The 12,909-nt window shown below is 31.4% G+C and overlaps 1 protein-coding gene across 1 annotated transcript in view; it reads right to left on the bottom strand.

Annotated features, from left to right (window-relative positions):
• Positions 1 to 12,909, bottom strand: part of dysc (whirlin protein dyschronic) — an 857,123-nt gene that overhangs the window by 522,577 nt on the left and 321,637 nt on the right. Inside the window, exon 5 of the mRNA XM_075357689.1 lies at positions 5,279 to 5,365. Within this exon, the coding sequence (XP_075213804.1) occupies positions 5,279 to 5,365 (87 nt within the window). The remainder of the gene's footprint in view (positions 1 to 5,278; positions 5,366 to 12,909) is intronic.

Raw genomic sequence — 12,909 nt, 5'->3', positions numbered from 1 at the left:
ACAATAGTTCATTGTACTTAATGGAACAAGAATATATATGAGTCAGTTAGACATATGTTGTTTTTAAAATAAAAAGTTCAATACCTATTAGGTCAACAGATCTACCAGAGTTAACACAAATTATTAGTATATTTATAAAAAGCTATCTTAGGTTGTCTGTTTAATTTTTTTTCTAAATGATAAGTTTGAAGTTATTTAAAGGGTAGAAAGAATGTTTGGAAATTTTGCTGAGTCTAAAAGAAAAACTTTATCGGGATTCGAACCCGAAACTTTTTGTATGAAACAATGAAATTTCATGAAGGTGACGGAGTGTTGGCATTTCATCATTTGAAAATAAATAACTTATTTCATTTACGAAAAATATCTTATCTTGTATTTTTAACGAATCAGTACACTTCATAATATTTTAATCTGTATTTTACGATTAGAACGTAGAAATATTACGAAGTATGAAAGTTTGTAACTCATGTATTATCTTCCTTTCCATTCATTTGATTACAAGTTTAAATAAACTCTTTTTATCTGTCAAAACAAATGTCAACTTGTTAAAGACATAATTTTAGGAAGTGCTCAGATATCAGGGATAAACGCTCGTAAGTATCTTTCAATTTACCTCTTCATATTCCTACTAATATCTCTAAATCTTTTAAATATCTTTCCTCTTTAATAATTCTTTTTTCTTTTTCAATTCCTTTTAAATCCATTCTAAACTCTTATAAAATAAAATCTCACGAAACGTATTTCTACTCTTTCATTAGATCAACTGAAGTGTAGACTTACTTATTTCAAGAATTTTTACAAAAAGAGATTTATATCTGATGTGTATTTTGACACATCAATTCAAATTATTCACTTCAACGATTCAAAATGCTCCACCCTATTTCGCAAAAGGTCTGCTCGTTAAGCTGAAAGTAGTCTTCTGCGTGTATATATATATATATAAGAAGGATGACTACTAGTCGTTTTATATAACAAGAAACTTGACTCTAATTCATAAATAAAATACTTTTCGTTAATTTTTTTAGGCACTCGGATTTACATTATAACACTAATATTAATACTTTACATGAATTAATAATTCTCCTTTCTTTTTATCTATTTTTCGCTTGACTGTCTAACCTTCATTATCCCACCTTCTTTCTTTTCAAACGACTTACAATATGAGGGTTTTTATACATACACTTTTCATAATAATACATTCATTCTAATGTAATTTTTTAACACTATACTTGTTAAATAGTGAAAAAGATAGAGAAAGTGAGAGCTAACACCAAGAATGATGAATAATATTGATTGCTTCAACAAATCAAAATTTTTTTATTAAATTTAGTATGTATATTTCCTTTTTTTATTTCTTAAGTACAAATAACCTTACAGATAACCTTTAAAATTACTTTCCAAAGTTATGGTTTCATAAAATAGTGCTTCCAACCTTTTTCATATGCCATACTACTAAAGAACATTGGTTGGCATCCATATAAATTCTGATCACAAAAAATTGTTAATAGTAAAAAAAATATTAATCTTGAATGCAATACTCTATGTTCTTCTACTTCTTAATTAAATCATTATTTAAAAATATTTTAACAAAATCAAAAATAGGAACACTGTTCCACTATATTGCATAAATAAAAATATAATACAAAATTCTGTTTTAAAAAAATCCATTGCCTATTATCTAAAAACATTTTAAAATTGAAACGTGGCGTTTAATTTAGAATTTCATATTTTCTTAAACCTTTATTAACACGCTGCAGTTGTAATCCTGGAAATCTTATTACTAGAACAGCAAGGAAGTAATTTATTTCCTTTTCTTTTGTTGGAACTTTCTACATTGATGAAATTCCACCTCATTTTATAGATTAATTTCGAATGGTTCATTATCATTCTAGCCAGTAAGAATCAGTACAGAATTTAGTCTTACAGAAGAATTTATTTGAAAAAAACTATATATATATATATAGTGATGTTTTACAAATAAAATTTATTTAAAGCTTGCTAATTTTTATCAGTATATTTATATACAATATGATTTATAAAATTTATTATTTATCTTTACAGCTGATTATAAACAAGAAAAGTTCCAAAATCTTTGTCAATTTTTCGCTTAGTCGTATTTAAGACCTTGTGACAGATGGATACAACTTCCAATCTAAAACTTTTCACTTAGGAGGAGATATTCTCGCATAATTATTTAGCATGGTCAAAATGTTACAGTTAGGAGATGTACAAAAAATTAATCTCAATCCCATTTATCAAACACATTGTGTCATCCTTACACTAATAGGAAGTAAAGAAAATTAAATTAATGTAAATGTTTCTTCCATAATCATTTACAAAGTATTGAGTATTTTTCAGTTATAAATAATTTACGCATCAATAAGGAAAATTTACTATTTTTGAAGCAAAACTTCTTAATGCAGGCTTAGGGATTGAGAGTACTGAGAAAAAACTTGCGTCACGAAAAAGCGTCACGCGCGCTGATTCCCTCAGTATGCATATTGCGTGTGGTGCAATACAGCTGACCATATAATATAGAAAACATGTGCTCCAACGTATAATAATGATTAAACTTCAATGTTATATTTCATTTTTTTATTTATTTTATCCATCTTTCTTCTCAAGGTCCATGTTTCGGATCCGTATAGTAAAACAGATTTAATCATCACTTGATACAACCACAGTTTTGTGTTAAAAAATTGTCTTTAGCATTCTACCAAATCCGAACATGGATATCCTTTATCCTATCTATCCTTTATCCTAGCCGTGATTTCTTCCGCCATTTCATTACTGCTGTTCACGGTCGATCCAAGTATTTAAAACTTTCTATTGAATCGAAATTATTATCTTCACCTTCTATGAAACTCAGTAGCTCGTGGCTATTATTTGGTGTCCTTCTAGACGACACCAAATACTTATTTTATTATTTATAGCGGGACTCACCGTTTACTTCATGTATAAAGTACCTTCATCATTTCTCTCGACTTACCCAATTCTATCCTTATAGATTTAAAAATCTGGCTGAAAATGAAGTATTACGATCAGTAAAATACATCAGCACTTTTCATATTAAGACTTTTTCTTATGTTATTTTGATTAAAAAAGAACGTTAATGAAAGGAGACAAAGTTATTCTGATTTTTTTTATAGGCGTCTAGCATAGAGACACAACATTAAATCAAAAGATCAACCCATCATTAAATCAAAACTAAGTAACCGACTTAAAATTATACATTAAAATACACTCTCATAAACGAAAAATATCAATAAAAAAAAATACATCTGAAGACATTCAACATCATAAAACCTATCTGGACAAATACGGTATATCTACTCGGTGTAGCTTTTAAAGCGAATCTATAAAAAAATCCTGGCAGTTCAATAAAAAATCTTATCAAAGATGACAACTGAGACCCTTTTTTGTGCAAGCAATCATGTAACACCATCAGATCTTAAGGAACTAATTGAAAAAATACTACACTACAATACATTTTATAGCCATCTCAAAACCGTTCAAATATTACGGTAAGTTGGCTTTTAATCAGGAAACACCCTGAAAAAAGGAAATTATATAAGATGATGACGTAAGGTAGGAAAAAATGTAAATGAAATATAAACATCTTCTATACATCTCCTTTAGTTGTTTTAACTTCTAAAATCAATACCAATATTAACGTATATGAATCAGTATGAACTTTCGTTAACTAACTTCAAGGCTTTCATTTATTGACAAGAAGTTTAAAGTTAAAGTTTCATATCCTCAGAGAAGTGAAATCAGTGGACTCTTTACATCTTCATACACTTCTAAGTACTCTTTCAAATCTTAATATTTCATCATCTAATGCTTATACAGTACTACGAGTGTGAGTAGGTCTAAATTTAAAATTAAAGGCAGAAAAAGGATTTTTGTTGTACTTTCACATTTACAATAGTGGAACATTTTTCTGTGATTAATTAACCACGTAAGCTCGATAAGCTTGTACCGTGGGAATATGAAATGGAAATTTTTTAGCGTATGATAAATGCTATGCCAGACCGAGATTCGAACTCAGGACCTGCGGATAAAAGGCTAAGAACTACCATTTCTATAGAGTGTATATTTCGGACGATATGTACACTCCTTCGAAGTGTAGATCTATGGATCTCGGTACGGAGATTCACGGAATATATTATAAAATACTCATTAATTGTTATTCTGTTATTTACATCTGCTTTTTTCTCCATAAATCGTAATTTTACTCTAGGATTACGAAAAAGTTTTAAATATCTGATATTTTATTGTGTTTTCTTAATAATAATTTCATTTTTTATTGGCATGTATATTTATTATTATTACGTATAACGCTGACCAAGATTAAATACATGCGATTTATCTGTAATCAATAATAGTAATTGTTATCAAATATTTAATGCATAAATAATATTATAATATTTTATTTGATGAACAATTAACAAAAAAATCCTATTTTATTTATTTTTTAAGAAGCTTAACAAAAGTAATATTTTTTCTTCAAAATATAAAATAAAAATAAATAAAAAAAAGGTACTTTAAAATAGAAATATTTAAATTCACATTCAACAACAGTTAATGTAATTGACTTTCATTTTTCATAAATTTAATTTTAAAAATATAATAATAATAATAATGCTTCAGGATAATTTATTATCTATACATATAAACAGATTACTACCGTGATAAAATAATAATAATAACTTAAGCTAGAAAATTAAAGTGTGATTAAGCGTGATAAATTATAATAGCGCTGATTTAGCCTAAAAGTGATTAATATTGTGTGCTATTGAAGAAGAATACAGTATCATCCTACTACATTTATTGATAGACGAATACATTATGTTATATTCATAATATTTTAGTGTATAACTTAAATCCAGATTAATATGCAATGCAATAATATTGTGAAATATGTGACATAAATATCTGTTATGATGAATAATTAATTCGTTACGGTGATCCATATTTATCATTTAATTGTGTTATTCAAAATTACGATCCAAAAACCATTACTGTTAATAAATAATAATATAAGTACTTCAACTGATAAATTGTGTTGTTTGACATCATCTTGATTACTGTGGCTAATCATTATTTCCGAATAAAAAAAAAGAAATAAATCATCTTAGTAAACTCATCTTGTGCTATGTAAAATAAAATACTGTTCAACAAGCTTGTGAATAATTTCTTTGTTATTTTATTATTATTTTTTTTTTTTTTTGTAATTATATACATAAAAATTACAGGAGAAAATGTTTTTATTCACCTTCGTAACTTCTTCATCTCTTGGTGCTGTCCTTGGTTTATCCAATCTCGGTACGTCCGGTGCCCTTGTAAAACCCGCTTCAAATTCCTGAACATAACAGGAATAGCTATGGTTTGCATACTACTTCGATTAAAATAATCTACCATATTATTATTATTATCTTTACTTAGGTTTTTTTAATGTTTTAATTTTATTTTTATAATATCTACGAGACTAAACTACAATTATTTACACACAGTAAACTATACATATTATAACTACAGCACTGGTATCTAAAAGGGTTAAATTTTCTAACTTTAATAATTAGTTAATTTAAGGATTTTATAACTTAATTGACTAGTTTACTAAAATTTATTCATATATCTACATATAATGAAAATAAAACTTAATCCTTTTATATCTAGGTAAAATGAAGCTGATTTCATAAAACTTATAACCCACGTAATAACGAAACATTTTTGTACACATGTATATTAATTATTATTTCCTGTGAACATAGAAAAATCTCATTTTAAAAAGTTAATCTACAACCGTACATTAATTCTCATGTAATAATTTTATAATGAATTATTAAGCTTGAAAGCATTTCACATGCACAAAAATAAATAATGACTAAGATATATTATTCTTATGAGAATAGAAACAAAAATATGTCCTTTAATGTAGAATTAACCTTATTTTAGCATAAACCAAACAGTTATTGAAGTATCAAAATTGCTGGAGACTCATATCCTACAACCAACTTTAGAAATGAATAATAAAAAAAATAATAATAATAAAGCTCTTTGCGTAATTTTTTTTGTTTTTTATCTTTGAGTGAACTATTTTCTATGTATTAGTTGAAATTTTAATTTGGTAAGAGATATTATTTGTGTTTAATCCGGTCTTGGAGCTGGTGAGAATTAAATAATACTTAAAATAGCCCGATAGGGCGTAAATAACGAACAATTGGGGTAACACAACTAACTAACCCCAACATAACCTACTAAGTTCAGCTAATTCCACGCTTGGCTCAGCTGATCGTTGTAAACAAACACTCCGCCTCTGCCACTTCCTCTGAGTACAGACAGGGGAAGACAAGGGAATAGTTCCCCTGTCTGTACTCAGAGGAAGTGGCAGAAAGGGGAATAGTTTCCCTGTCTGAGAACAGGGGAGTATAGGGGTTGAGTATGAATAACCAAGTAACAGTATGTGAAATCATATCTGAGAAGACGCCTGAGGGTAACGGATTACAAAAAATCTAGAATAATCATGATGAACCGTCGAGCGAAGCCAGTCGTTCAAGAAATGACGCCTGCCTTACTAAACAGATGAAGAAATCAGGTAGTTACGCCACTGTAGCCCAAAAACTAACTTACCCCAATAAAAATCAAGCCGTAATACTAGACGCCATAGGGGATATTCCGATCAGTACCTATATCGTGGACATCGGTAAATTAGTCACTTCCAAGGATATCTTATGTGCATCTAAGATCTCCATTGACTGAGAGTGTATATCTACCTGGCGAATAAACAAAGTGTATAGTCGTCCTTATGAACAATTTCTCACACACAGGCAACATTCACCATCAATGACTCAATCCTACAATGGAATATTAATGAGTTCCACCCCCAGAAAGAAAATTTGCAATTTCTTATTAATCGGCTTGGCATCTGATATGCCTTCAAGAGATGAATTTTAAGGATAATCACTATGCAGTATTGAAGAGTTATAACGTTGTTCTCAAAAACAAATTGGAGGTTTCCCACGCCATCGGTGGTGTGACCATCTATATCGGTGATCGACTAACCTATAAAAAAATTCATCCACATAGTAAATTTGGAGCTGTGGCATGACTGTGAATATAACGCCTACTTTTGGTACATTTACAATATGTAATACCTCCCTACTCCGTAGCAGTTGGAAGTTTACTGTAAAGGAACTAACAGACATAGTTATGCAACTGCCCAAACCGTTTCTACTGATGGGTGATTTTAATTTCACAGTGTCAGCTGGGGTTGCAATAGCTTGGAGGGGTAAGTTAGAGGAAACATTTCTCGAGAGTTCAGAGCTTGTTTTCTGTGACTGTTGCATCCGCAACAGAAAACTGTTGCGGATCTTGTAATGCGCGTTGCTGAGCTCAGTATACCCAAAACGTTTGGGTTCATCGGTAAAAAACGTATTCCTTGGTTAACAACGAATGGAAATTAGTAAAGCAAGCTTCAGAGAATGCGTTCAACAGATACAAACGGCATCAGAATGTGCTAGCCTTTGTGGAATACAAAAAACGTCGCTCGAAGGCTAGGAAGACATGTAAAGAAAGTAAACGTCAAGCATGGGAAATTACCTTTTTTCGCTTAACAGTGACACTCCCATGAGTGAGGTATGGAACGGATCAACAAAATCAAAGGAAACATTAAATCCAACCATGAACATGATTTGGTAGCGAATGGCCGCCACCTTAAGACCCAACTCTTTCAACATAGCGAATATTCTGGGCGACCGGTTTTTACTGAATTTAAACGACTCAAATCTTGACGACAGTTTTCTGAGGATTAAGAACAGCCCTAAATTAAGCTTAAAGAACATGCTTCGCCGGGATACTAACAGCAACCGGGAGCTGAACGCCCTTCTAACCTCAAACAAATTACGGAATGTACTTGCAAATTTATAGTCTTCTAGTCCTGGACCTGTTGGAATATTATATATCTTCATACGGGAGCTGTCAGATGAAGATCTTCACCACCTCTTACACCTGATCAACACTATCTTGGAGGAAGGTATGTTTCCGGACGTCTGGAGGGAGACTGTAGTCATCCTTATGCTGTATCCCAATCGTGACATCACTTTAGCAGAAAACTACCGTCAGATTGCTTTAACATGCACTCTGACTGAAATAACAGACTGAAGTGGCATCTGAAAAGAATTAAATTCTTCTCCCATACGAGTTCAGAAAAAAGAGATCTACCATGGATCACCTGGTATCTATACAGACGGATGTATGTGAGACATTTGTTTCTAAGGAACAACTCCTTGCTGTGATCTTAGACATTGAAAAGGCCTATGAGATGGTTTGGAGAGAGAGGGTAATAATTGTCTTACTACGGAACGGTGTTAACGGGAACGTGTTGAACTTTGTGGCTAATTTTCTGAGCAAACTGACAATCCGTGTTAGAGCCAATGGGGTACTTTCAATTGTCTTTGAAATTAAAAATGGAGTCCCTCGAAGATCTACCCTACGTATGATGATCTTCTTGATGGCTATTGAAGGAAGTAGCTGATGTGATCACTCCGCCAGTTAAAAACAGTATCTTCGCTGACGATATCACTATTACCTGTAGAGGCAAGTAAATTGAAACTACTAGGAAAATAATGCAGAATTCGCTGAAATCAGTGCAAAGATGGGTACAATATAGTGGTTCAAATTGTCGGTAACTAAGTCCAGATTAATTTTTTTCCCTAGACAGCTAGACGGGTACAAGAACATGGTGAAATTAAACTTAGCTGAAGATGAGATAAAGGGGACAAACGAGATTAAATTTCTAGGTATGACTTTTGATGACAAGCTGACTTTCTCGAGCCACATTAAGTACACTAAAGCTGAATGTCTAAGGAGAATTAATGTCCTTAAACTCATATCATCTTGCAACTGGGATGCTGACAAACACATCATTTTGAACACTTATAGAAGCATTGTTCTGTCAAAGATAGAATACGGGTCTATCCTGTATGACTCTGCGAGAGAAAAAATTAAGGGCTACTAGACTCCTTGCGCAATATCTACGTTCCCATATCAATAGGGCCATTTGCCACTACCCTTATTTCAAGTTTACTGTAGGAATCCTATGAACTCCCATTTCATTACAGGAGAAAATACCAGGCTATCAAGTACGCGATCAGCAAGTCCCGTATCTCCAACTGCTCACAGCAAACAATCAGGTACGCTCGAACTCTACTACTCGAAAGAAAGAAGTCCTTACCGTAGTCTTTCAACCACAGGCAGCTTCGCTATCTCCAGGAACTAGACATACCTGTTCCGAGGATTCTCGGAAAGGAAATAGGATGCGGCGCTCCTTGGTTGCACGCATATCTAAATATCGAATACTTACCATCTGTAAGTCGTAAACGGGACCCACGTTACTAATCTGATAGAGACCAATTTAGCGAGATGGCCAAGAAGTACAAAGAGTACATTTACATCTATACTGACGCCTCTGTCTCGGCCGACGGATGTGGCTGTTCAATTACACTTGCTGACAGCGAGATAATATATAAACTTAGTGCCTATTCCTCTGTGCTCTTTTGCGAGACCTTTGTAATTTATTCTGCCTTGAGAGTTATCGAGGCCCGCAACGACAGCTTCCTGGTAATTACCGACTCTATGAGTGTACTTGAGAGCTTAAGAGGCAGACGATCTGAATCTATCGTCCAAATAATTTATGATACCCAATCAAGAATAAATAAGGCAGTAGTATTGGTATGGGTCTCGGATCATTGTGGCATCCTCGAAAACAAACGGGCTGATGTGGCTGCCAAGAGAGCGTCAATAAATGGCCTCCAAGTAGATTTAACATGTGAGAGCGACTTCATGAACAATCCGTGATAAACTACGTTCTCAGTCGAATAAGTTCTGGCTGCTAAGTTCTCCCACGGCCTTTCATGGCCTCTGGGAGGACGTATTTGAGAAAAATGTTATCCTAAGCAACAGAAGAAACCAAGTCATCCTAACTCGGCTGAGGATTGGTCACACTAGGCTTACTCACGCCATCCATTTGGCTCTCCTCAGCAGAACTGTGAGGTGTGCAATGTAAAATGGTCCATAAACCACTTACTCATAGATTACCCAATGTTTGGATTTATTCGACAAAAATTAGACTTGGGTTCAGATGTGAAGTGTTTATTTACTAAACCGGAAGAAATGCATAAAAAGACTGTTGCGGTTTCTCTCTGATAGTCGAATGAAGAACGTAGTTTAGCGGTTTTCGTTACGTGAGAACCCTTACGGAACACATATATGCAGAGTAAAATGACTAGTGATGATATTTCCATGTTTATTACTCATTTATTATTTTTACTCTAGGTTGTGTTTATTGTTTCTCGTTTTTGGGTTTTATTGTTTATTATTTATGATCATGTAGTTATATTAAATCGTTAATGACTATAATTGTTGATGCGACTACAAATAAAAGCATATAATAAAATTAAACAAAAAAGAAAGAACTAAGTAAAACGGTTAATGAAATAAATAAAATCATGTATATGAACGCTTAAAGCCATTTATAGAAAAAATATAAATTGAAAATTAAACTGAATTTCAGTTGTTAAACAATTATCATAAATAAGCGTAGAAGAATTAATAAAGTTAAACACAAAACAAAACTTAGGCGAAAATATTTAACAGAAATTGGTGAAATAAAAATAATAAGTAAATTACCAACACTTACGAAACCATATAAAAACAATCGTTCTTCCTACATTTAAAAAATTTAAAAACAAACTGCTGGATAAAAAATAAACAAATCGTTTTAGATATTTTTTCGAAGAAAAAATCCAACTTTTTATATAATAAAAATAACAATACAGTACCAATAAACAAAAAAAAAAGGATGCTTGGTTATACTTTTGTAAACACTGTAATAAAATTACAGATTGAAAACAATATTTTTTTAACACTAAGGTTAATTACAGTTAACAGTAACTGACAAAACTATCAACCGCTTATAAATGTTTGTTACATGAATCGAGATAAATCGTTATGCAATCTGAAAATGACGTTCAATAAAAACCTTCTCATCTCATTATTTCAATTCGAAAATATATGCATATATTAACACAATAATAGTTGTAATAGAATAGAATTAAATACATTGCAAATCGATACCTCTAAAAGTTTTAATGGTAATCTAAAACTAATTAAAGCTAAAATAATTTGTTAATAATAATAGTAGTAATAATACTATTAACTGCATTACCCTACTTCGTTACCGGAATAAAATAATAGCCCAAATATTATTACACTAAATAATTATTACCTATTCTCGCAACTAATAATCAGTAAGATCTTTCATGCAATCCATTAAATTAATTACTATAAAAACACAAGTTATTTAGCAAATTATATAAATATAAATCATTAAAACTACTAATTACGGGTAAAATATTAGGCGGAAGTAGGAATTACATAAATTTAATGTTAAACATTACATATTTATAACTATAGCTGACAGTAATACTACTTATTTAATTTGTAGTAATTTTCATCAAAATGATTCTACCTTACGAAGAACTTTTCATGATTACTCGCTAATTTGAAAAAAAATGATTTTAAATAATCTATAATCATGTTTCTGAAAGAGTACTACAAAAAATAGAAAGATTTTGTGAATAATTCATCGTGAAGTATGAAATTTTTTGTTTAAAACAAACATTTAATCCAATATTTTATTTACAGTTAATAATAATAAACAAAGAATTATTGTTAAATACAGGAATGACGTAAGCTAAATGATGAGGAAGCTAGAATACTAAATTGTTTAGTCTGAATCTTAACAGAAGAAATTATTAATATTTGGCAGTGGAATATTTAATAAATGAAAAAATTGATAGATTAACAGGTAACAGAGAAGTTTTGTTAAAGCTAGAAATATCTAAGGATTTCATTTAACAGTGAGAGGTTTAGTCGTGATGAAATAAACTTCAGAGTAAACACGGGTAAGATCTTGAAACTGTAAAGGCAGGAGTAGGCATATTCACTGAATTAATAAGAATAGAGGTAACAAGAAAACGGTTAAGAATATAATATTATGTTTAGTGAACTTACAAATTATCAAGTCATCTTACTATTAAATGTTGTTGGTTATAAAGATAGATCTTCTGTATCGGAAGTTTCCGTGAAACTAGATTCGAATGGTATAGATATGTTAGTGTAGTTATTATAATAAATCAATTAATACATTAAATTATAATTATCAAGGAGATAATAAAAGGAACAATTTGTACATTTTGATTACAAATCAGCACATCTTTATTAAAATTTACCTTACCTCTCGAATGTATGACTCCCTGCCCGGAGGGACCTCGATTCTAACCTCTTAGTGTAGTTCTTTGTTCTGAGTTCTTTTTTGGGTAGATCTTTCTTCACATTACACGCTTCTTTTTCCGATCTTTTATTCCTTTATCCCTGTTTTAGATTTAGTAATTTTCATTTTTTATTCTACCCTGAAGATTCTGAAACCTAGGGAGGCAGAGTTTTGTATGATCTAGCAGGGCTTAGACTACCAATGAGTTTAACTTTACTCTACAGTCCCCTTTCGAGAATTGTACAGCAAGCGTCGCGCGAAGATGAAAGTCGGATCTCATGGTATAATTCATGTTGCAAAACGTATCGATTTAGCAAGAAATGTGAGATCACAGAATAACTAATAAAATTCTTGGATGGAATTGAGTACAATATTTACAGCTAATCACAGATTGAGAATGGAGCAATGGTAGGGTATGTTGCTAAAGCAAATTCATGGATGCAAAGGTAATCCTGCCGAGAAATATGTCAATGGGTAATTGTCCAGGTCCTGTAAGGTGAAAACTTAGACTGGAGAAGCGACAGGGTAGCAGCAGAATCTTACCGAAATTAGAAAATGCTTTAAAAAAATCA

Source organism: Lycorma delicatula, chromosome 2, assembly GCF_047948215.1.
Source record: "Lycorma delicatula isolate Av1 chromosome 2, ASM4794821v1, whole genome shotgun sequence".
Classification (NCBI taxonomy): Eukaryota; Metazoa; Arthropoda; class Insecta; order Hemiptera; family Fulgoridae; genus Lycorma; species Lycorma delicatula.
The sequence above is the reverse complement of the archived record's forward strand: the minus strand, read 5'-3'. Positions and strand labels throughout refer to the sequence as shown.